Source organism: Sorex araneus, chromosome X (assembly GCF_027595985.1).
Source record: "Sorex araneus isolate mSorAra2 chromosome X, mSorAra2.pri, whole genome shotgun sequence".
In the NCBI taxonomy this organism is placed as follows: Eukaryota; Metazoa; Chordata; class Mammalia; order Eulipotyphla; family Soricidae; genus Sorex; species Sorex araneus.
The window spans coordinates 236018893-236043488 of NC_073313.1; the positions used below are offsets into that span (position 1 = coordinate 236018893).

Genomic DNA, 24596 nt, shown 5'->3' on the forward strand with positions numbered 1-24596 from the left:
GGTTTTACTCTTACAAGCCTTTGCTTTTGAATTCTCATCAAATTGTCATTTGTTATCGTTTGCTGTTGAATACCTTTTCATATCTTTTTAGAGGTCATTTCTATATTGGTTTTCTCAGTATGCAGCTTTTGTTATTACCACCACCGCGACATCATGTTATCACCACTGCCTTCCGGGAATCACTACATATATTAGTGAACTAAGATTATTATTTTGTCTTCAGTTCCTGATTAGATTGTGATCTCTTTAAAGGGAGTGATTATTCAGACTTTCAGTTTCATTAATCTTAGATGTAATTTTGAGCTTAATAAAATGCTTAATTTTTAAGATGTGTACTATATACTCATTTTGAAGGAAACTAATTATAGAGTTAATTTGGGGAATTTGAAAATGTATTTTGTGTATGTATTGATATATATTAACCATTTGTTGAAGACTTACTGTTGCTGAGCACAGTGTCAGGTGCTTCAAGCAGAGGGAGAGGAGAGAATGATTGGAACGAGGCCAGCGTTTTTCTGTAGGATCAGAGAAAATGTGCCTTTTATGGTGGCATGAGTTGTGCTTATGAAGAATTATAATGACATAAACCTTACTCTAAGTGGGTTTGACACTGACCTCTAGTAGAGTCCTTGCCACTTAGAAGGAAGTCAGTTAATGTTAAAGATATATGAAAAATAGTTAATTTACCTTATGAAATAGTGAAAACATGGATTTTTAGGATATTTTTCCTCCTATTGATAAACACTTAAAATTGTAGCCTACAAGGTGAATTTAGAAAATAGAATTATTCATGACAATCTCAAAAGTGTATTTCAGAGATGTTATTGGTATGAAAAGATCAATTTGCCGTTCTGTGGTAGAGTATATTGACATATGCGAAATGCTTCCTGTGGTAATTTTTGAAAACTTACTCAGCCTCCCTACTTTGTTTTGTGTATTAATGAATTATTCTTCAAAATAAGATCCTTAAGCTAGCATATGAAATGTTTGTGCATTTCCCTCCTTATGTTTGTTTTATTGTATTATCCTTTCCTTTTATTGTAACTTGCCCTTACCCCTTATCCTCCACACCTTTTTTGTTTTTGCAGTATCTCTTGCTCCTCCTCCTCCCTCCATCCTACAGGTAACTCCCCAGTTACCATTAATGGGATTTGTGGCCAGAGTCCAAGAAAATAGTAAGTTTATGTCTTCTTTATGCTGTAGATCAGATTATAGGCTTAATGTCATTTATATATGATTGACTGCACAGACATTCATTCATTGGTACTTCGTATATTATTATGAACAAGTCACTTTCTGAGCAGTCAGTGGGGTGATACAAAGTTCTCTACTTCTAAATAACTTAAAGTTTGTAGTGATAAGACAAATACAGATAAAAACAAGTTATATATAAGACAGTTTTTATGTCAGTAAGGAGATTCATTTAGTATTAGCTGTCCCATCTTTTTCTTCGGGTTGCTCAAGCCAAAAATAGTTTAATTTCCTCTCACTGGAGTTTTAGGGTTTTGAAAATCTTTCCCAAGTGAAACAGTGGTCACACCGTGGTAGGTTCTACAGGACTAAATTGCCAGTCCATCATCCAGGAGCCTCTATATATAATATATGTATGTTGATATGTGATCTGATTTGATTTATGCAGGATTAGATAGCTAAATTTATTGACAGATGAGTATCTTGGTAGAGATGTCAGGGTTCTCTAAGTATAGTATCATGTCATCTGCAAATAGTGAGAGCTTGATTTCTCCTTTTCCTTTCTGGATGCCCTTAATATATTTTTCTTCCCTACCTTTTATGGCAAGTGCTTCCAGTACTATATTGAATAGAAGTGGTGAGAGTGAGTATCCTTGTCTTGTCCCTGATCTTAGAGGGAAGGCTTTTAGTTTTTCCCCATTGAGAATAATGCTTGCCGTGGTTTGTGATAGATGGTTTTGACTATATTGAGGAAAGTTCCTTCAATTCCCATTTTTCTGAGAGTTTTGGATCTTGTCAAATACTTTCTCTCTAGCTATTGATACAATCATGTTTTTTTAAATCTTTACCTTCTTGATGTGATGGATTATGTTGATTGATTTGCTAATGTTAAACCATTCTTGCATCCCTGGGATGAATCCCACTTCGTCATGGTGTATGATCTTTTTGATGAGTCATTGGATTCTATTTGCTAATATTTTATTTTGGATCTTCGCATCTGTGTTCATTAGGGATATTGGCCTGTAATTTTCTTTTTTTGTGGTGTCTCTGCTTTTGGTATTAGGGTGATGTGTGCCTCATAGAAACTGGGTCTGTTTCTGTGTTATCAATTTCCTGGAAAAAACTTGAGAAGAACTGGCAATAGGTCCTCTTTAAACGTGTGGAAGAATTCACTAGGGAATCCATCTGGTCCTGGACTTTAGTTTTTGGGCAGACTTTTGAATACTGTTCCAATTTCCTAAATAGTGATAGGTCTTCTTGCTGTTTTAGAAATAGGCATTGCCAATACTTGAAAGTAAACTCCACGAAAATAGGGATTTTTTGCCTGTTTTGTTCACTGGCTGTTTCCCTACTTAGAAAAGCATCTGACACATAGCAGCCACTTTTAGTCCTCCCTTTGGGTGCTTCTGTAGGTGACTACACCAGTTTTGATGACACAGTCTTTCTTGGGATTTGGCTCGTCTGAGAGCTTAGTGTCTTATTCGGCAGGTATCTTTGTATCTCTTTTTACAGATTTCTGAAAATTCTACTTCTGCTTTTGGGAGAGTACTCAGTGAATACTTCCAGTCTCTACTACAGTGTGATTGCCTTTGGGCTAATCATTTCTCATTTAACTTTCCAGAATCATACACATTTTACACCTACGAAATGTATAAAAATAAGAAACTGTATGAAGTAGGGTGGTGCTGATTTTATAGACATAGCAAGACCTATATATTCAAATCAGTGGTGTCCTTTAACACATTCACCTTGAAAAGATACATTTTTGATGGGAATTATATTCATATTTTTAGAATACATTATTTTGAAAATACTCTGTAGCAAATATTACTCTGTATTAAGTTTGTAAGACATCTAGTATTATTTGGATTGGTTGTACTGGGATAAGTAGTATAGAGGCCACTCCTAGTAGAGCTCTGCCTCTGCAGCTGGTGGTACTTGGGACCACCAGGGCCATAGTTACTGCTGGGGTCATGTTGTGCCAAGGATCGAACTTAGGGCTTTGTACATGCTAGGTCCGTCGTCCAACATCTGAGGTATTTCCCTAGCCTTTATCTTTATTTTATCTTAAAATTCTTCTATGACTTCCCATTGTTCTTTGGGCAGAGTTAACACTGTTTTAGACCCATTCTGTGTAGTCTTTTTCAGCTTCCTCAAACCTCTTTATAAAACTTTGCTCTGTTCTTTCAGTGATTCTTGCTTTCTTACCTTTGTTTTTTTAGTTTTTCCCCCCTCTTAGTATCTGACATGAAATATCAGAATCCACGACCATTATCCTGTATTCATCCTTCAGATTTTGGGAAGAGATTTGGTCACTGCTATGTTTTCTGTAATGACTTAAAGCACTGATTGCACTTGTATGCAGGTTTGGTTGTCTCTGTTTCCATGACTGCTGCCCACTCACTCCTCTGTTCCCTGAGCAAGCATACCTTGCTCTAATAGGCTTTTGGTTGGTATTTGTTGAAGAATAATAATAAAAAGGACTTTAAACTTAGTGAATATGTCATCCCATAATAGTTTAGCTTTTACGATAACAGGCATTCCAAAAGTATAGAGATTGGGGGAAATTGCCTGCCATGAAGGCAGTGGGAGGGTAGGAAAGGGTGTATAGTGGGAAGATAGTGGTGGGGAATGTGCACTGGTGGTGGGATGGGTGTTTGATCATTGTGTGATTGTAACTCAGACATGAAAGCTTGTAACCATGTTTCTCGGCAATTTAATTTAAAAAGTGAGGAGGGAGGGTCTGGAGCAATAGCACAGAGGGTAGGGCATTTGCCTTGCACGCGGCCAACCCGTGTTCGATTCCCAGCATCCCGTATGGTCCCACGAGCACTGCCAGGAGTAATTCCTGAGTGCAAAGCCAGGAGTAATCCCTGTGCATCACTGGGTGTGACCCAAAAAGGTAAAAAATCAAAAAGGTAACAGGCACTTAAATTCAAGTTTTTACTTTATCACATACTATTTAATCTTGGAAAATTTAAAAGTTTAAATCCATAAACTGATTTTAAATACCATTTTCCAAGATAGAGATTTGTAAAAAACTAAGGCTCACCGAAGGGGTGAGTGCACTCGCCGGCTCTCCGGGCGGCTCTGTCTCACCGCCGGCGTTCGGTGCCCTGGAACCGCAGTGTGTGGACTGGATCGGGACAGCCGGTGGTCAAGGAAAGGCGAAGGAAGAATGAGGACCAAGCTAGTTGCTGATTAGTTACCGTTTATTCAATCTTCCATTTTCTCATCTCCCACACTCCTAGCTCCGCTCTGGCCTCTCTCTGGATCAACTGCTGCCTCTCCCAGGCTTCTCTCTCTCCTCCCCCTTCTCTCTCCCACCTTGCCTTCTAGGCTACACCCAGCCAGGTAGCAAAATCAACATAATAAAGCCTTTCCTGAGGGCTGTCAGGTTTAAAGGGAACATAACCTAGGGGCATTTTAAAGCCCTTCCTGACTGCCTGTAGGCAAAATACCTCTTAAGGGTTTTTTCTCCTCTCTCCATTCCAAACACTCATTAACATCTTAATACTAGTTATTTTTGCATGGACATAGCAAGAGATACATTGAGGTGTGCAAGGCAGCTCTCCTGGCAACATCTTGCCACAGGCTCAGACCATGGCACTAAGGCCAGATTAATCATTCCTCACCCTAGCAGGGTCCAAATCTGGTTATCACTGTTTGGATCATGACAACATTTGTCCATGATCAAGCTCTTAACTTATAGTTAAGCATTAGGCACTTTGGCCAGGCCCATCTCGATGCCAGGGTAGCACACAACTCACCGCTTGCCCTGGGTCCTTCTTGTCCCACACTTTCTGGACCCTGCTTTGGGGATGCTAGGAAGTAAGGGCAGCTGAGGCTTAGGTCAAGAGAACAGATGCCCTGAAGGAAAATATCATGTAGAGTCAAATGACTCCCAGGTTACAAAAGCATAACATTTGTTAAGTCTTCCTGTGTCCATACAAAAAGGACTTGCTCTGAATAAACTATGCAAAGGACTCAAGGAGAAGAGAAAAACATTATTTACAAGTCAACAGAACACTAAGAAAGAAGCTACAAATAAAGAGGAATAGGAGCACTGTAATGGGAGTAACCCAATAAACCTAAACTACCTGAGGCTGTGTTATCCTACAGAGATTAAACAAAATAATGTGTTATAAAGTATTAACTTAGTAATTAGATCTTTTAAGACATATATAGAGGCCATTTCCAGTGGTATTCATAGGGGAGGGAGGAGGCATGTGGTACCTGGATCACACTAAGGGCCTTAAACATTCTAGGCACATGCACTGCCACATATGCTATTTCCATGGTTATTTTAAAGCTTTTTTTAATCTTTAATTAAAGCTGAGTCACTCATAATAATGGAAAAGCAGTGGCAGCATCTTTGAGTAATTTTTTGTTGCCTGATTTTTTTTTTTAATTTATTTTATTGAATCACCATGTGGAAAGTTACAAGGCTTTCAGGCTTAAGTCTCAGTTATACAATGCTCGAACACCCATTCCTTCACCAGTGCACATATTCCACCACCAAGAACCACAGTATACCTCTCCCCACCCCCCACCACCCATCCCTCAACCCCACCTGTTTAGCTGACAAATTTCACTTTACTTTCTCTTTACTTTGATTACATTCAATATTTCAACAAAAATTCTATTATTGTTTGGAGTTCCCCCACTCCCCAAAGTCGGACCTGCTGGAAAGGAAGCATTTGATAATTTGTTTTCCATTGCTGAGAATGAAGAGATATGAGGTCATGTGGCCAAAATAGCGGCTGTGCGGTTTTGGATTTCTGCATTTTAGTATTTTAGTAACTAGGTCCAGAGAAATTTCTGCCAGAAGTTGCATCATTGCAAGCTCGTACCTCTCTGCTACTTTATATTCCACATATGAGTACAATCTTTCTATGCCTGTTTCTTTCTTTCTGACTCATTTCACTCCAACATGATACTTTCCATGTTGATTCACTTATATGAAAATTTCATGACTTCATCTTTTCCAACAGCTGCATATTATTCCATTGTGTAGATGTACCAAAGTTTCTTTAACCAGTCATCTGTTTATGGGCACTCCGTTTTTTTCCAGATTTTGGCTATTGTAAATAGTGCTGCAATGAGCATAGAAATTCAGATGTCATTTCTACTATGCCTTTTTGCCTTTCTGGGATATATTCCCAGGAGTGATATTACTGAGTCAAATGGGAGCTCAATTTCTAATTTTTTGAGAATCGCCCATATTGTTTTCCAAAAGGGCTGAACCAATCGGCATTCCCACCAGCAGTGAAGAAGAGTCCCTTTCTCCACACATTCACGCCAACACTGGTTGCTTTTGTTTTTTTGGATGTGGGCCAGTCTCTGTGGTGTGAGATGATATCTCATTGTTGTTTTTTTTTAATTAATTTATTTATTTTTAATTAGTGAATCACCGTGAGGGCACATTTACAGATTTATACACTTTTGTGCTTATGCTTCCCTCATACAAAGTTCGGGAACCCATCCCTTCACCAGTGCCCATATTCCACCACAAATAAACCCAGCATCCCTCCCACCTCCCCAATCCCATCTCCCTCCACCCCACCCTACCACTGTGGCAGGTTATTCCCTTTTGTTCTCTCTCTCTAATTAGGTGTTGTAGTTTGCAATAAAGTTTTTGAGTAGCCATTGTGTTCAGTCTCTAGTCTACATTCAGCACGCATTACCCTTCCCCCGTGTGGCCTTCAACCACATTTTACTTGGTGTTCCCTTCTCTATCTGAGTTGCCCTCTCCCCAGAATGTGAGCCCAGCTTCCAAGCCATGGATTCAACCTCCTGGTACTTATTTCTACTATTCTTGGGTGTTAGTCTCCTACTCTGTTATTCTATATTCCACAGATGAGTGCAATCTTTCTATGTCTGTCTCTCTCTTTCTGACTCATTTCACTTAGCATGATACTTTCCATGCTGATCTACTTATATGCAAAGTTCATGACCTCATTTTTTCTAACAGCTGCATAGTATTCCGTTGTATAGATGTACCAGAGTTTCTTCAACCAGTCATCTGTTGTAGGGTACTCGGGTTTTTTCCAGATCTGGTTATTGTAAATAGTGCTGCGATGAACATGTAAGTGCAGATGTCATTTCGACTATACTTTTTGGCTTCTCTGGGATATATTCCCAGAAGTGGTATTGCTGGGTCAGATGGGAGTTCAATTTCTAATTTTTTGAGAGTCGTCCATATTGTTTTCCAAAAGGGCTGAACCAGTCGGCATTCCCATCAGCAGTGTAGAAGGGTCTCTTTCTCCCTACATCCTCTCCAACAGTGGTTGCTTTTGTTCTTTTGGATGTGTGCCAGTCTCTGTGGTGTGAGGTGGTATCTCATGGTTGTTTTGATCTGCATCTCCCTGATTATTAGTGATGTAGAGCACTTTTTCATGTGCCTTTTGGCCATTCGTATCTCTTCCTTGGTAAAGTTTCTGTTCATTTCTTCGCCCCATTTTCTGATGGGGTTGGATGTTTTCTTCTTGTAGAGTTCAACCAGTGCTTTATATACCCTTGATATCAACTCTTTATCTGATGGGTATTGAGTAAATATCCTTTCCCATTCTGTAGATTGTCTTTGTATTCTGGTCACTGTATCTTTGTGGTGCAGAAGCTTTTTAGTTTAATGTAGTCCCATTTGTTTATCGTTTCCACTTGGTTGGCCGGTTGCATATCATTTTTGAAGATACCTTTATCTTCAATATCGTGGAGGGTTTTGCCGACCTTATCTTCAATGTACCTTATGGTTTGTGGTCTTATGTTGAGGTCTTTAATCCATTTTGATCTGACTTTTGTGCATGGTGTCAGGTCGAGGTCTAAGCCCAGTCTTTTGCCTGTGGTTGTCTGGACTAACAGTTATTTCTGAGTAAACTTTTGAAGCTAATAAAGTACAATAATCGATAAGTAGAATTCATCACACATTGGAGAAAAATACTGGAATAGGACAGAATATGTTTATGGCTAATAGTTACCAGCAGTTGGTCCATAAGAATCCATTTGATGTAATGAGTGGGTTTAGATTAAATACAGAAAATAAAGAGGGTTGCTTAGAGAATTTCATAGAAACAAAACTGGTAACTCATAAAAAATTATTAAAATTGGGTAGTTTGTAAACACAGCTTTATTGTTTATTTTGTTGAGCGGTGTTGATGTACCAAGTATTTCAAAAGCTTTGGGTTCCCTAAATTGACATAGTCTTTTATGTATTAATATGTATTAATAACTTTGAGTTGTGAAAACAAGTTTCTATAAAGAAAACATCTAACATATTTAAAATAATTTTGAATATTTAGGGCTGGAGCGATAGCACAGCCGGTTGGGCATTTGCCTTGCACGCAGTCGACCTGGGTTTGATTCCTCCATCTCTCTCAGAAAGCCCGGCAAGCTACTGAGAGTATCCTCGCTTGCACGGCAGAGCCTGGCAAGCTATCTGAGGTGTATTCATATGTCAAAAACAGTAACAAGTCTCACAATGGAGACCTTACTGGTGTCTGCTTGAACAAATCGATGAGCAACGGGATGACAGTGACAGCCTAAAGAAAATATGAATCACGATCTGTCTGAATTGTTGAAAAACTGTACATGCGTGTTATGTGTGTATACACACGTGTGTATACACATGTATACATGTATGTACATACACATATGTATATGAAAACCAAACCAAACATATTCATGGAAAAAGTTAGAGTTGTTTCTTGTTTCTGTCCTGCTAATTTGGTGAAATGGTACTAAAAAAATTCATTGAGAGGAAAGTGGTGGATTTAAAAAATTTGGCTATCCATTGGACTCATTCTAACCTATCATAAAATGCAGTATTTCTTCTAATAAGCATTCCTCCTTTGATAGACTGGGATGCTGGAGAATGTTATAATACCTCTTTTTTTTGAAAAAGATCAGGTATTAGACAGTTATCAGAGGTTCAGTTAATATTAATATTTGGTCTGGATTGTATTTGCCTATCCATTAGCACTAATCCAAAGGAAAGAAACAATGTTAAGAGACTTAGGAAATTTTACTTAGTTGGGAGATTCTCTTGCGCGCTCAAATTTTAAAAGGTTAAAAAAATTTTTTTTCAATTTTGGATTATGTTCAATTACCATGAATGTTTTGGATAGGAAATTCTTAAGTTTGCATGTGTTTGTGGTGTACTTTTGTTATCAGCTTGATATATTCTTAGTTTCAGATACACCACCTCCACCACCACCTGTGGAAGAACCAGTCTTTGATGAATCGCCCCCACCGCCACCACCCCCAGAAGATTATGAAGAGGAGGAGGCTGCTGTGGTTGAGTATAGTGATCCTTATGCTGAAGAGGATCCACCATGGGCCCCACGATCTTACTTGGAAAAGGGTGAGTGTTACAGGACTATCAAGAGGAGAGGAATGCAGTTTATTCATAGAAAATAAAAGTTATTGGTACTAAAAAGAATCTTGTATTTTTTGTGGGCCAGATTGGGGCTCCCAAGTGATGCTTAGGGCTGACAGTCGAATTTGAGGGCTTGAGGATGTATAACTCTCAAGCCTTGGTGCCGAGGATTATCCAGGCTGCCTCTGTGGTCTGGGGTGGACGGGTGCTCTAGAGACACATCCAGCCGTGCTTGGGGGCTTTAGGCTTTACCCGACAACACTCAGGAGACTATCTGGGATCAGCTGTATGGCAGGCCTGGTCATAACTCCTGTACTATTTCTCAAACCTTGTTACTCATATTCTTATATAGTTTTACAAAGCTGGTGGTTTTTCAGTCAAACTTGTAAAATTCTGTGATTGTTACATTTTTTAAATTGATTCATTATTTCTGTTCAAAATGTTTTTTCAAGAGTGGTTTTCATAAGATAAATATTTTTTAAGAGTTTTTTCTTTAACCGGAGAGATAGTATAAGCATATGGGGTGCTTGCATTGAATGTGGCTGAGAACCCTCCTCTGCAACATCACCAGGAATGATTCCTGAGCACAGAGCAAGGAGTAAGTCCTGAGCACTTCTGGCCCAAAAATCCAGAAGAGGGGGGGCAATATTTTGGAATGCATAAGGATGAGGATGATTTTGGCAATTTATTAGTTAATTTTAATTTTACTAACCTCTGTTCTTGGTTTTTTTTTTTTTTTTTTTTTTTTTTTGGTTTTTGGGTCACACCCGGTGATGCACAGGGGTTACTCCTGGCTCTTCACTCAGGAATTACCCCTGGCGGTGCTCAGGGGACCATATGGGATGCTGGGATTAGAACCGGGGTCGGCCTCGTGCAAGGCAAACGCCCTACCCGCTGTGCTATTGCTCCAGCCCCAAACCTCTGTTCTTTAAGCGATATTTCATGGCATCTCTTACAGACACTTAGTTTGAGTATCCTCATATGAAATCTTCTATCAGAGTAAAGGCATCATTAAAGTAATATTAGGCACTTCTTTTAATGCCTTTTACTCTGTCAGCTAACCTGACATGATACTTTTTAAAGACTAAATCAGCTTTGAAAAAAGTTTCAATAATCAGACTTACCCTCCTTTCCAAATAGTTACAAATCCACAAAAATAATAGTGACTATCGAACTTGACATAAGAGGATGATTTTGATTGTGACCTTGGAGAGGGAAATCAAATAAATTTGATTATTTCGAATTTGAGGCAGTTTTGAGGCTACAGTGAAAGACGGTAGAACCCAAATAGACCTTGGGGCTCTGATATAGAAGGATAGAGATCAGAATTTTGGGATATTATGCAATGACAGATGTCAATAAGTCTATGGGAAGGTTTGCTCCTTGAGTCTTTACTGCATGTGGAGAAAGAGTCACAGAAAGAAGCAAGCAGATAAGTTTTTAGAGCGAAAGACTGGAAGCAGTTTATGTTCTCAAACCTGGTACAGAACAAAAGATCTATCAGTGTAAAAAATACAAGTGCACGGGTGCCGAAAGGTGATGTTTGCGGGTGTGTTGTTCTCGGGCTCTCGGGGCAGCTCTCTCTCGCCGCTCGCGTTTGGTGCTCTCGAGCCGCTGTGTATGGACCAGATTGGGATGGCTGTTGGTGGTGGGCAGGCTGACCAGGACCAAGCTGGTTGCTGATTAGTTGTCGTTTATTCAATCTCTAGTCTCTCCCATCTCACAAACTCTTCCTTCCTAGCCCCTCATTCCTAGATTCCCAGATCCTCAAATTCTGACTCTGATTTGCTCTGACTTTCTGGATTCTGACTCTTCTTTCTGTTCTCTGCTTCTTCTTCCCTGGATCCTGACTCTGACCCTCTGTATTCTGACTCTGACTGCTTCTCACACTGATGACTCCCTGACTCTTTTTCTGCCTCCTCTGGCTAGCTCTCCCTTCTCTCCCTATCTCCTCCTTTGTGCTCTGCTTCTGTGTGTGCCACTGTGCTCTCTTCTGTTTGTCCCTCTATCTGACTCTCTTTTTTGTAGTCTCTCATCTGGTTTCTTCCGATCTCTCTGTCTCTGTTGTTTCTCCTCTGGTCTCTTCCGATCTCTCTGCTGATCTCTCTTCCGATCTTTATGTTCCCCATCTCACTCACCCTATATAGCAATCACATAGGGTGGTGATACAAAGGTGGGGTTGAACATTAACAGATCAACAAAGAGAGGTAAGGCCACTCCTCCAGGAGATTAACTCAAGGATAAAATCTCATTTAAAGAGATTACTCCAGATTACTAGGAGATCCGCTTAAGGGCAGGATCCCATCCAGGGTGTGTTGCTTTCTTCTTTCCTCAACTAGTAATACACTTAAATGGTTATAGTAAATTTACTTCTGATATTTCTAGCAGTGTCATTCTGTATGAGCATAGTAAGAGATATATCAGACTTAAAGTTTGGTTCTTTCTGAGGACTATATATTCCAGACCACAGTCCTCAGGCCAGGTTAGTCTTCCTAATCCCAGCAGGGTCCTAATCTTGTCGTTACTTTTGGATCATGACAGCATTTGTCTATGACCATGCTCTCAACTTATAGTTGAGTATTGTGGTGCTTTGGCCTGGCCCATTTCGATTCCAGGGTAGCTCACAGCTTGCCCTGGGTCCACTCCGTCCCTTGTTGGAATGCTAGGGGTACTAGGAACTAAGGGCAACTGAATTGAGAAAGCAGACTCCAGGAGTAAATATTATTCAGAGTCAATCAACTCCCAAGTTACAAACCATAATAATAACTGTCTTTCTGTGTCCATATAGAAAGGACATTGTTTTAAGGCAAACTATGCAAAAGACATAATTTACAAGTTCAGTGTCCTTAGAAGGATTTGATCTTACAAGCTAATAGAATCTGATTAGGTAAAAGGTGATTAACTGGTTGGGAAGGAGGGTGCAGAGAAGAGATTACAGATAAACAGGGGAATGGGAGTGATAGGGAGCACTGTGATGGGTGTAATCTGAGAAACCTAAGTTCCCTGCGTCAAGGCTGAAAGGACAAACCCAATGTCCTTTCAGTCCAAACTGTGTCCAATGTCCAAACTGTGTAGTTTCCAAAAAACTACACAGGGTTTTTAAGAAAAGTCCTCAGAAGTCTTTCCCTGTAGTAGATGGGTCACATTATTAGCTTTAAACTAAGGGTTACTCTGGACATCCCTTAACCACTTAAATGCAGACCTTAAGAGCATCCAAACAATTTCAGGCCTCTTAAGTCACCTCTAGAACAAATTCCAACACCATTCACAGAACTCAACAAAGTCCATCAAAAAGTAAAATTCACCAAATTTTACTTCCTGAAAAATTTTACTTCCTCAAACAAAATTCATCAATAAGTAAGATTTTGGGCCAGAGATAACCTTAAGTGACTGGAGTGTATGCTTTGCATGCAGAGGACCCAAGTTCAATAACAGTACTGGAAGATTCACTGAGCACTGCCAAATATAGCCTTGGTAGACCCCTGAACACCTACAGCTGTGGCCCTGGCAGTTTCACACCATCAGCCTCAAGCAGCGCCACATTTTCAGACCCACACACATACACACAGCTGAGTTAAGTATCACTGGGAGTAGTCCTAGGTTCCCTGCTTGGGAGAAGCTTCGTCTCCCTTCCTAAATTCACAAGGAAGGTTCCTAAATAAATAAATAAAATTTAAAAAAAAAGGGGGGGGAGGGCTGGAGTGATAGCACAGCGGGATGGGCATTTGCCATGCATGCGGCTGACCCGGGATTGATTCCCAGCATCCCATGTGGTCCCTCGCGCACTGCCAGGAGTAATTTTTGAGTGCAGAGCCAGGAGTAACCCCTGTGCATCGCTGGGTAGGACCCAAAAAGCAATAAATAAATAAATAAATAAATAAAATAAACAAGGAAGGTTCAATACTTTGCATTCAATTAAAAAATTATAAGACATGAGAAAAGCAAGAAAATATAGCTATAAAAAAAGAAACTTTGTTTATAGAAATTGAACTTTGTAATAGAAATTGACCTAGAACTGAAAAAGACAATTACTTTACTAGGGTGTTTTTATAGCTGTTATGAATGCCACATATGGTTTAGAAAGGTAAAGGAAAGCATAAACATGAGAAAAAAGTATTTTCTTTAGCAGTGCCAGGTGTCAGATCTAGGTCTCATGTATGCAGGGCATGAGCTTTGTCACTGAGCCCCATACCTTGCCAAAACATACTTTTAAAATAAAGATAAAAGAGCCAGAGTAATAGTACTAATAAATAGAGCACTTTCTTGGATGTGGCTAACCTGGGTTTGGTCCTCAGTTTCCCATATAGTTCTCCAAGCTTCACCAGGAGTGATCACTGAGCTCAGAGTCAAGAGTAAGTGCTGAACACTGCTGGGTGTGACCTCAAAAAAACCCCAAAAAGTACAGAATCTATCCAATGTAACATACAGTAACTATTCATAATGGGGGAAAACCTCAAACAGGACAGCAGATACATGGTATTCATTGTATGATCTCGTATGTAAATAATCTTAAGAAATTTACTACACAGAATCTAGTAGAACTTAAATGTGAGTTTACCAAAAGTGCAAGTTACAAAAGTCAGTGTACAGAATTAAGTACTTTTGTATACTAGTTAACAAACAATTGGAGATTGGATTTCTAAAACCATCTTTTGAAATAACAAAAATATTAAATATTGTGCTAGGAATATGGCTCAGCTGCTGGAGTATGTCTTATATGCACAAGGCCCCAAGTTTGATCCCTGGCATTGTATCATGAGCTGAATACTGCCAGGAAGGACATGATTCCCAGCATCATCACTGTACTTGAGCAGCAGTGAATCATTATACCTGCATTGCCAGGCCATGTATCTCTAGGAATGGCCCCATAAAGCACTGTTGGGGAGTTCCCTCCAAAAGAAGAGATAAGTGTAAATTTAATAATACATTTGTAAATTAGTATGTTAAAAGCACATTGGTATTTTAATAAAGGCTTTAATATGAATATTATGTGTACATATACACATATACGCGTGCACACACACATATAAGGCCTTATATATGATGCACACATACTTAAGGCATTATATATATGATTCACACAGACATATTGTTGAGTCAGAAATTTCTCCAAATTTATTAATATATTAGATGCAGTCTCAGTAAAAATTCTAGCAGTCGCTTTTTTGGGGTCCGCACCCAGAGATACCCATGGGCAGTCTCTAGCTCTGTGCATAGGAGTCACCCTTGGCAGTGCTTAAAGGACCATTAATCAGTATCAACCAGAAGTAGCCACTAAGAAGAGAAATATGTCTTACCTCCTGTTTTCTCTTTGAGGTTTGGATTTTTTTCAAAATCATAAGTAGATTTTGGATCTTTTCTAAAGCCAGCTCTGTGTCAGTTGGTATGACCATATGATTTGTATTTTTTTCTTGATATGGTATGTTATTGATTTGTGTTAATATGAACCATCCTTGCATCCTTGGGATAAATCCCACTAGATCATGGTGTATAATCCTTTTGATGTATCGCTGGATATGGTTCACTAGAATTTTATTGAGGATCTTTCATTGCTGTGCATCAGAGATATTGATCTATAATTTTCCTAGTATTGTCTGTTTTTGGTATCAGTATAATATTGGCTTCATAGAAACTATTTATGAGTATTTCTGTTTTATCAATATTTTGGAAGATCTTGAGTATTGGCACTAAGTCTTATTTGAAATTTTGGTAGACCTTATTAGTGAATTCATCTGAACCTGAACTTTTGTTCTTAGGGAAATTTTAAAAGTTTCAATTTCTTTACTTAAGATAGGTCTAGCCAAACTTCTATGTTTCCTTCTGGTTCAATCTTGGGAGTTTGTATAATTCTAAGACCTCATCAGTTTCATTTAGGATAGCGAGTTTGGGGGCATTAAATTGGTTGTCATAACCTTTTGTGAATAATGATATTACCAGGCCTGTGTGATATCACTTTTCCACTCAGAGATGTTTTGTACTTTAAAAAACAGTGTGCAATAATACTTCCATTAAAATAGGAGAAAGTGCGGTCCAGGTGATAACTCAAGGGACTGAAGCACATACTTTGCATGTTGGATACCCAGAATACTGGGCACTGCATTATCCCCTATACACTGAGCTGAATGTCACTAGGTGTGGTCCAAACCCCGATCTTACCTCTCTTCCCCTCCAAAAGACAAATTAGGTGAAAGATAAATAGAAAATACAGATTTTGATGATTGATGTTTATCTAAAGATGAGATTCCACTATGTACAATTGGGTGTTTAAAAAAAAAAAACATCTCAAAGATCAGTTTGAAGCAGCAGTATTTGTAAAAATTGAGAATCTAAAGTCTGTATAAAGTTATCAGTCCTCCCTCATACACCTCAGTTACTCATACCTTAAAATCTTTAAGCAGCCCCCGTGATATGTATAACCAGGTTAAATACTTCAGCACTGACATCAGGGCAAACAGTGACCATAGTGGTGGAAAAGAGGGCTTTAAATTGAGTTTTAGGAGGTAAATTGACAGACATTGGGACTATTCTCTTCAGAATCATTTCTCAGTAGGTGTACAGTTTTATAAACATAAAAAATTATCAACTTTTTAAAAAATGCTGAAAATGGGATCGAAATATTAAATATTTTATATTTTCTTAATCAATGAACTTGTGTATCATCATATTTGCATTTAAATATTTGATTGGATTTTGAGAAGTTGTCATTAAACTTTGCCTGGACCCCTCCTGAAGTATTTTTGGCATTTCTAATGAATCACTACATTGGTAGATACTCAGAATTTAAGAAAGCAGGCCGGCCAATCAGGGTCGAGAGATAGTAGGGCAGGGACAGTGTTTGCCTTGCAAGAAACTGACTGGGTTTGATGCTTGGTACCCCAAATGGTTCGCCAAGCCGTGTCAGAAGTAATCTCTGAGTGCAAACCCAAGAGTAAGCCCTGAGCACAGCCAGGTGTGGCCCCCCAAACCAGTCCTCCCTATGTCCCCCCAACCCCCGCATACACAAAAAGAGAGCAGGCCAGAGATGGGCAGGTTGCACTATATTTCAAAAGTCTGTATTTTAGAGTGTTTCTTATATGAGGATTATGATTGCATGAGAAATGACCAAGTCTTTTCTGAATAATATGTTGATGGTACTTATTTTGTGTGTATGTTGGGGGTGCACACCTGTATTTGCTCTGGAACCCAGAATACTTGGGATCAAACCTAAGGTCTCAGATACACATGAAAGGCCTGTACTTTACCACTTGAGCCACATTCCTGGCCCCAGATGGAAGTTTTTCAATGTAAAAATAATTTTTCTTTCAGTCTGAGGTAACATTAGTTTACAAAACTGAATATTATAGATACATATTTAAACCCCTTAAAATGTATATCATATCATACCCATCGCCTAAATACCAGTAAACCCTCCACCATACCTGTTGCACCCACCTTGCTGGTAGATGGAGATATATTTTTATAAAAAGAGTTTCGGGCTGGGGGGCTGGCGGGGGCAGATTTCGCACTTGGGTATACTCATGTTACTTAATCTGGCGCTGCCGAAGGATCGTTCTTGGAGGTCATATTCTTCTGGGGCTTGAAAGTGGGCCTTCTGAATGTGAAGTATGCACTCAGCCCACTGAACTCTCTCTAGCCCTAGGAGATTTTTTTTTTTTTAATTTTTTGCTTTTTGGGTCACACCTGGCAATGCACAGGGGTCACTCCTGGCTCTGCACTCAGGAATTACTCCTGGCGGTGCTCAGGGGACCATATGGGATGCTGGGAATCAAACCCGGGTCGCCTGCGTGGAAGGCAAATGCCCTACCCGCTGTGCTATCACTCCAGCCCCCTAGGGGATTTCTTGAATGAAATTTAAAAAGAGGATTATTTTATAAAAAGATAAACCTTCAAATGTGTATCTTGAGTAAGCTGTAAGATATATATGTTAGTTTAACTGAACTGTTTAGGGAGATATAATACATATTGACCTGAGGTAATACCAGATATCACTGAAAGCTCCCAAATTAAGCATTGAAAAATCACAGAAGAGCAGGAGCTTGGTTTTTTGACACAGTCTCTTATGGTTATGTTAAATTGGTTGCATAATATGGCATATATTTTAAAAGGATATAGCTAGTAGATGCCTTTCATTCACATATACAGCTTGCAGGAACTCAACCATTCTACTTATGAGCAGACTCCAGAAAGTGTAAGAAAGGAGTCATAACTCTGCTGTTCTTTTGGTCTCATTTTCTTACTTGCTTATTGCATTAGCATAATTTTAATGTTTAAAGAGAGATGTTTTTACACATGATGCTTCAATGGAAGTTCAGTTAAAAAAAATCCAAGATTTTGTATCTCTTTTGGTTGTGGGGTTGGGCCATACCTGGCTCTGCTCAGAAATCACTCCTGATGGCGCTCAGAAGACCATATGGGATGCCAGGGATTGAATGTGGCTTGACCACATGCAAGAAAAATGTCCTACCCACTGTACTATAGCTCCAACCCCTCTCATAGGTTAAGGAAGGTTGTTACATTAACCGTTATGTTTTCACCACTTACGCTGTTTTCAACCTAACATCTTCCAGTAATATGAGATTCTGTTGCATAGGATATTAGAGATAACATTTTGTTTTGTTTTGTTGCATGATTTGGTTTGCATTAAACAAAGGGGTAATTAAAGGTTTTTTGGCCTGTACTTAGAAGATCACTGTTTTTAGTGCTGGAAATGTTGGTAAAGTATTGCTGTTTATCTGGTGCTTTCTTGGAATGTTTTTCTCCTCTTTAACTTACTATTTTTTTTTCCTCCTAGTTGTGGCAATTTATGATTATACAAAAGACAAGGAAGATGAGCTGTCATTTCAGGAAGGCGCCATTATTTATGTCATTAAGAAGAATGACGATGGTTGGTATGAGGGAGTTATGAATGGAGTGACTGGGCTCTTTCCTGGGAATTATGTTGAATCCATCATGCATTATTCTGAGTAAAGCTCTCAGCTGGGTTGTTTCCCTGGGTTGTTTTCCTAGAGCAAAAGGCCCTGGAGATTTCCCTCCAGTGAAATGAATGAAGGACAGTGATAAAAACTACTTAGTTTTGTTTATCCCCCAGTATTAAACAAACAAACAAAAAAAGCAAGCTGAATTAAAATAAATGGATCTTGCTGCCATCATCTGTACTATGCTGAGCTGTCTGGATTGAAATAAAGTGACCATTTTTGGACATGTCAGAGCTATCACAGCATAACTATGTAAAAATAAACCAGGTTAAGACTAATTCAGAAAAACATCTGGGATCTTTCTCAGGAATACTGTGTATCCTAAGGAATTCTCCTCCTGCAGACTCTGTGGCATTGGATATTCTTCGGTGCCTGTGCTGAGGGATAGCCTCATGGTCAAGTGTGTACCCTAGCCCCAATTTCGTCCGCTGTATGAGGAGTGAACCGATATTTCAATATTATACCTAACCATTTTTAGAATTGTTTCAGATGGCTTCTTTCCTCTTTAGCACTATAAAACTGCATTCTGTCAGCACTTGGGTACACCACATGAGTTAATGCTGAACTGACTTGCATCCCTTCATGTTTCTCAATTTGTAGTATAAGGTTGATGAAATTCGAGTTTCCACACATTCTGAGGGTGATCATTTTTAATGTGCTCTGCTGCATGAATCTGCATTGCCACTCGTGGCCATCGTGCCCAGGTGTGAAGAGCAGTAGGCTAGCTCATCTGCTTCAGCAGGCATGCGAAACTAGACAGGAATGTTCCTAAGGTTCTCAAGAGACTGAGCTGTAGAAATATACCACAGCTCAGTTGGTGTCCTGAACCCTTGTCATAGGTGCTGTTCTGAGGAGGTCAGACTATTTAATTTTTTTTTTTCATTTTAAAACATTCTTTTTTGGGAAAAATTTCACAATGTCTTTTGTCACTTGGAATAGGAGGCTTGTTACTGTGCTTTCTGAACATTTAAATGGCCAGTGTTAGCTGCTGCTGCATTGTTTACTCAGTTCTGGAACAGAATTCTCCTAATTTTGTGTAATTGGCCTCTGAAGGAGCTGCTCTTGGTAGAAATTTGTATCTAAAGAATAATGTAATGGAACAAATGGGATAAAGCCAAATACTTATCTAACCATATAAAAGATAAAACGTTGAGGGAAATGACAGTAGTTTTCTATTTGTGCATTATAGTTTCAGTTTCAATGGAGTTTGTTAGGAAAATTGGCTTTAATCATCTCAGTAGTCAGCATAATATTAAATTCCAGAAGGGTCAGCAGATGATGCTGCAGTGAGGATCCAACTCATGATCTTTCAAGTCCTAGTCTACTCAGGGAGAGAGAGGCCTGGAGAGGTAGTGCAGGAGTAAAGGCACTTTCTTGTGTGCGATAGACCCTGGTTTGAATATCACTGCGAGGTACTTGGTCTGACCCAATTCCCCCGAGTAGTGAACATGATGGTGCAGTTAGAGGAACTTGATTGAGAAAAGAACTAGTAGTGTCTGAGGGACTCAGATGGTACAGACAACATGTTACCATTCACTTGTGACTGTTAGCAGAGCACAAAACTTCACCATTGAGTGCAACCCAGATACAGAGTTCCTTTATCAGGATTTTTGTTATTGTTATAAAGTTACATGTTTCTTGGTTATTTTTCACACACATTGCAAGTTGTTTTACTTTTTAGATTTCAACACTTTTTAGTTTAGTTTTCATCCACTTGTTCAGTACATGTTCTGCTGCTTTTGTTAGGTCATCTGGAACTCATACATTACTGTTTTCCTTCAGAGTAATGGCCCTGGATGTTCTGAACCTAGACCTTACTTGGATAGTTTGTTTTTCTTAGTATATCACTAGGGAAAATGTTTTGAAGTAAGGCATTCTGATACTTTGTTTCATTTAAAAAATTTAATGGACTATTATAGTTGGAAATCCAACATAATTCCCACAGCTCACCCTCCTAACAGAGAAGACAACTGTGCAAAATGTAGGTAGCAGTCAGCTTGTTGGACCCCTGTGGGATGGGGAAATTCAGAAAACACTGGTGAAGGCCTTAACACCTGCAGCAAGGGGGGAACCCAGGGTCAGCCAATTTGGGTGTGCATAATTTGTTACAAAAACACCTACTGGGTTTTCTGCATATTTTACATTTTTGTACAGTTTTTAATTCTGTATGATGTCTTGGAAGGATACTGTGTAATAATGATGGGCCAGGCCTATAGTAATTGGAGACTTTTAATGTATGTAATATTTCATAGATTGCATGCTATTAATAGTCTGTGAGGGTAGTATTTTCATGTTTTATTGTAAGTTTACCCCATTTTTGTTAACTAAATGTGACTGGAAGTAGAAATTCCAAAAGAATGCAGAAATCTTACACGCTACATAATAGTATGGCAAAGAAATTAAAGTCAAAATCTGCTGACTAGTAAGCAACAATTTTATCAGGATATAGAGAATGTAAAGGGCAAGGAGGTCTTTTTTCTTTCAAGTATTTAGGGTATTTTTGGACTTGTGTCCAGTCCCTTTTGACTTTTGACAAAAGTTCGATTTTGAGGTTTTTTTTTTTTTTTTTTATAACTAGGAAGGCTATGGGTACTTGAATTAAAATGTCATTGACCTATGGCCAAGGCAGTAAAAAGGGGAAAAAGTGTCAAATTCTAACCAAGGAATTCAGTCTGTTTGAAATAAACATGAATTTTTAAGAGCGCTCTTTTCCACTATTTCCCATCCTTTGGCTACTTGCTTTCTCTCTCCCTCAAAGGCATCTGCTTTTCCTACCCGAGTGTTAGCAAGGGCCTGCTGTTTGCTGTATTAGGTAAGATATTTTCATTCTTACCTTTCTTTCCCCCTCTTGCTATTATTACCACATTAGAATTTTTAAATGCATCTTTAAGAGATGTTTGTAGTGTAGGTTGCCCCAGAGCAATCTTATTTTAATTCATTTTTTTCTGGGGTGGAGAGATAGTGCAGGGTAAGGCACTTACCTTGCACATAGCTGACGCGGGTTCAGATCCCTGGCAGTGCATATGCTGCTCCGAATACCACAAGGAGTCACACCAAGCACAGAGCCAGGAATTACCCTTGAGCAATCCCAGGTGTGGCCCAAACTGTGCTGCTGCCCCTCCCCCTCAAAAAAGAGGGGGGGTTGGTTTTTCTGTTTGAGCACATCAAAATGATAAGCTCACCTTGACCTTTTGGTGTTCATTTTCTCTTAGCAGGTGACCTTTGTGCATTAGAAACTGTTATTTATTACCATTTCTTGGTGGAGAGAGCATGGCATGTTCTGAAGTCCACCTTGGTCCCTTTGTGATCAAAGAGGGTTTGATGGGGACCTGAAGCAGTTCCCATTTATTTAATTCTGAGTTTCTTTAGCCAGCAATTCCTGATTGTGTGAAATGGTTTCCCTTACTTGATTTACTAGAATTTTAAAGATAGAAGGCATTTTTTTAGAAATTTTAGTTCAGGGCCAGAGAGATAGCTCAGTTGATTGAGCATATGCAGGACTGGTTCAATACCTGGCACCACATGAGTACCACTGGATGTAGGCCCAAAAGAAAACAAAGTGTTTTTACTTCAGTCTCATTTCACTGGTAAAAGATGTTTTGTTTCAGATAGCAGCTACTTAATAGTGGTGTTCTGACTGAGCACCACACTGTATACCCTTTCTTCAGCTGTCTTAACTGAATGTGCTATGTGAATAAAGAATTCTATTTGATGTCTTCAGGATGTCTTCAGGATACTTGAAAAGAGGTGCCATATTCTGATATGTACAAGAGTATTCAGACTTTAAAGGAGTGTATTAAGTGCAACCTTAGTGAAAACAAAAAAAATTTAAACCATTATAAACCCACAACCAATACAGGTGGTCTTTTCCATAAGGTGTATGAAGCAAAAACATGTGATATTCTTTCAGCACTGGTATAAGCACAGCATCAGCCTTATTTGAGAGAGCCTTATAAAACAGGTCTTAAACAGAAGCATCATTGTGCTCATTCATTAAGTTTTTCATTTATGCTGATCTTTGTTCCTATCTCTTAAGAATCTCATTCTTATAAAAAGTAAATTGACAAATGAAATGACAGGGCCTAGCTGTGTATAAATGATCCTTGCTAAATATCTTGGTTCTTTTGTAAAAAAAGAAAACAAAAAAACAAAAAGCTTATTTTCACATTATAATGGAAATGTTTTTTGCAACTTCAGAATTCTATGGAAAAGCAGTTTTTATCATGTTTTGTGTCCATGCATCTTTTTTCTTAACAAAATGGTTTACAAAAAAATAATAAACAGTTGTGATCTGGCCAGTTGTACTTTCAGCTCCCAAAAGAGGGAGGGTTAGTGCTACAAGTCAAATAAAAACCATTCAGAAAACTTGAGGGAGCAGTTCATTGCCAGTAATGTTACTTGTGTGTGCCATTAAACAACCTCCAGATGAGTGGGGGGAGCATCCACTTTTCAATTTTAATTTTGAAATTGTATTTGGAATTGTTGCAGTGTACTAAGAACTTGACCTAAATAAAACTTCACAAAAATCTGTGAAAGTGTCTTGTGAGTTATTTATCTACAAATGACAGCATTTTGTAAGATGTTAAGTTTAAGTGTAGGCTTATTTCTGTGGAGATGATAATTTTTTTTGGCCATACCTGGCAGTGCTGGGGGCCTGAATCCTGGGTGTCCTGTTTGCAAAGTATGTGCTCCAGCCTGGTGAGTGCTTTCTCTTATCCACAGGTAATTCTTGTAATATAAAAAACTTTAAAAATTACATATATAAATAGGTCGCACTGTCACCCTGTTGTTCATCGATTTGCTTGAATGGACACAGTAACATCTCCATTGTGAGACTTGTTACTGTTTTTGGCATATCGAATACACCACGGGTAGCTTGCCAGGCTCTGCCATGCGGGTGAGATACTCTCGGTAGCTTGCGGAATTGAACCCGGGTCAATTTTGCAAGGCAAATGCCCTACCCGCTGTGCTATCTATCCAGTCAAAACTGTCACTGTCATCCCGTTGCTCATCGATTTGCTCGAGTGGGCACCAGTAACGTCTCCATTGTGAGATTTGTTGCTACTGTGTTTGGCATATCGGATACACCTTGGGTAGCTTGCCAGGCTCTGCCTTGTGGGCTAGATACTCTCGGTAGCTTACTGGGCTCTCCAAGAGGGGCGGAGGAATTGAACCCCGGTCAGCTGCATGCAAGGCAAACGCCTACCGCTGTGCTATCACTCCCGCTCCCGCCCCCGCCCATATAAATAGGTAATATAAAAAAACTTAAAGGATGGGTATTTACTAAATGCCAGATTGTCAGGGGTATAATTAAAGCACAATAAGAATAATGAAAAGGGTATCAACCCTTTGTTTGCAAGCCCAGTTATTAGGATGTTGTGATCTGTTTGGAAGAAATGATGTCACAGTTTTTGTGATAAGAGTAATGTTCATTTAACTTTCTAAATTCCAAATTCCCAGTCATCTTTTTACTTGAAACCTTTATAGTTGGAGGATATTAATTATCAAAAAATACCAAGCTAATTTGTCTTTTTGAGAGAAGGCATTTTTATAATTTATCAAAAGGGAAAAAATAATGTCTGGGCAGCTTGTATTCATTGTAGACTTCTTCCTCTGAAGCAAAACTATGAAGGCAGTCTCCATAACCATGCGTGACTGAAAAAAGGTGATTTCTTTTTTTTAAACTTTACATTTGCAAACAAGAGTAATCTGTAAATAGAAATTAGTATACACATGTATATTTACTTACAGGAGCATCCCTTTTGGTATCAAATTGTCCTTAAAAAACCAAACAAAACCTTAAGGAAACTGGGAAAATACCCCGTCATCCAATAATCTTTTTTTTTGGGGGGGGGGTCATACCTGGAGATACACAGGGGTTACTCCTGGCTCTGTACTCAGGAATCACTCCTGGCAGTGCTGAGGGACCATATGGGATGCTGGGAATCGAACCTGAGTCAGCTGCGTGCAAGGCAAATGCCCTACCCGCTGTGCTATTGCTCCAGTCCCCATCCAATAATCTTAAGCACTTATTTTTTAATTGCTGATATACTTAA

The 24596-nt window shown here is 39.1% G+C and overlaps 1 protein-coding gene across 27 annotated transcripts in view; it reads left to right on the forward strand.

Annotated features, from left to right (window-relative positions):
* ABI2 (abl interactor 2) overlaps positions 1-23068 on the forward strand; it is a 112190-nt gene extending 89122 nt beyond the window's left edge. For 14 of the 27 annotated variants that reach the window (XM_055119885.1, XM_055119882.1, XM_055119883.1 and 11 more), the window contains 3 exons: positions 1089-1175; positions 9377-9550; positions 18357-23068. In XM_055119885.1, coding sequence (XP_054975860.1) covers positions 1089-1175; positions 9377-9550; positions 18357-18532 — 437 coding nt within the window. In that variant the 3' untranslated portion in view covers positions 18533-23068. The remainder of the gene's footprint in view (positions 1-1088; positions 1176-9376; positions 9551-18356) is intronic. The other 13 variants (XM_055119892.1, XM_055119893.1, XM_055119891.1 and 10 more) reach the window with 1 other exon arrangement.
* Positions 23069-24596: the final 1528 nt, after the last annotated feature.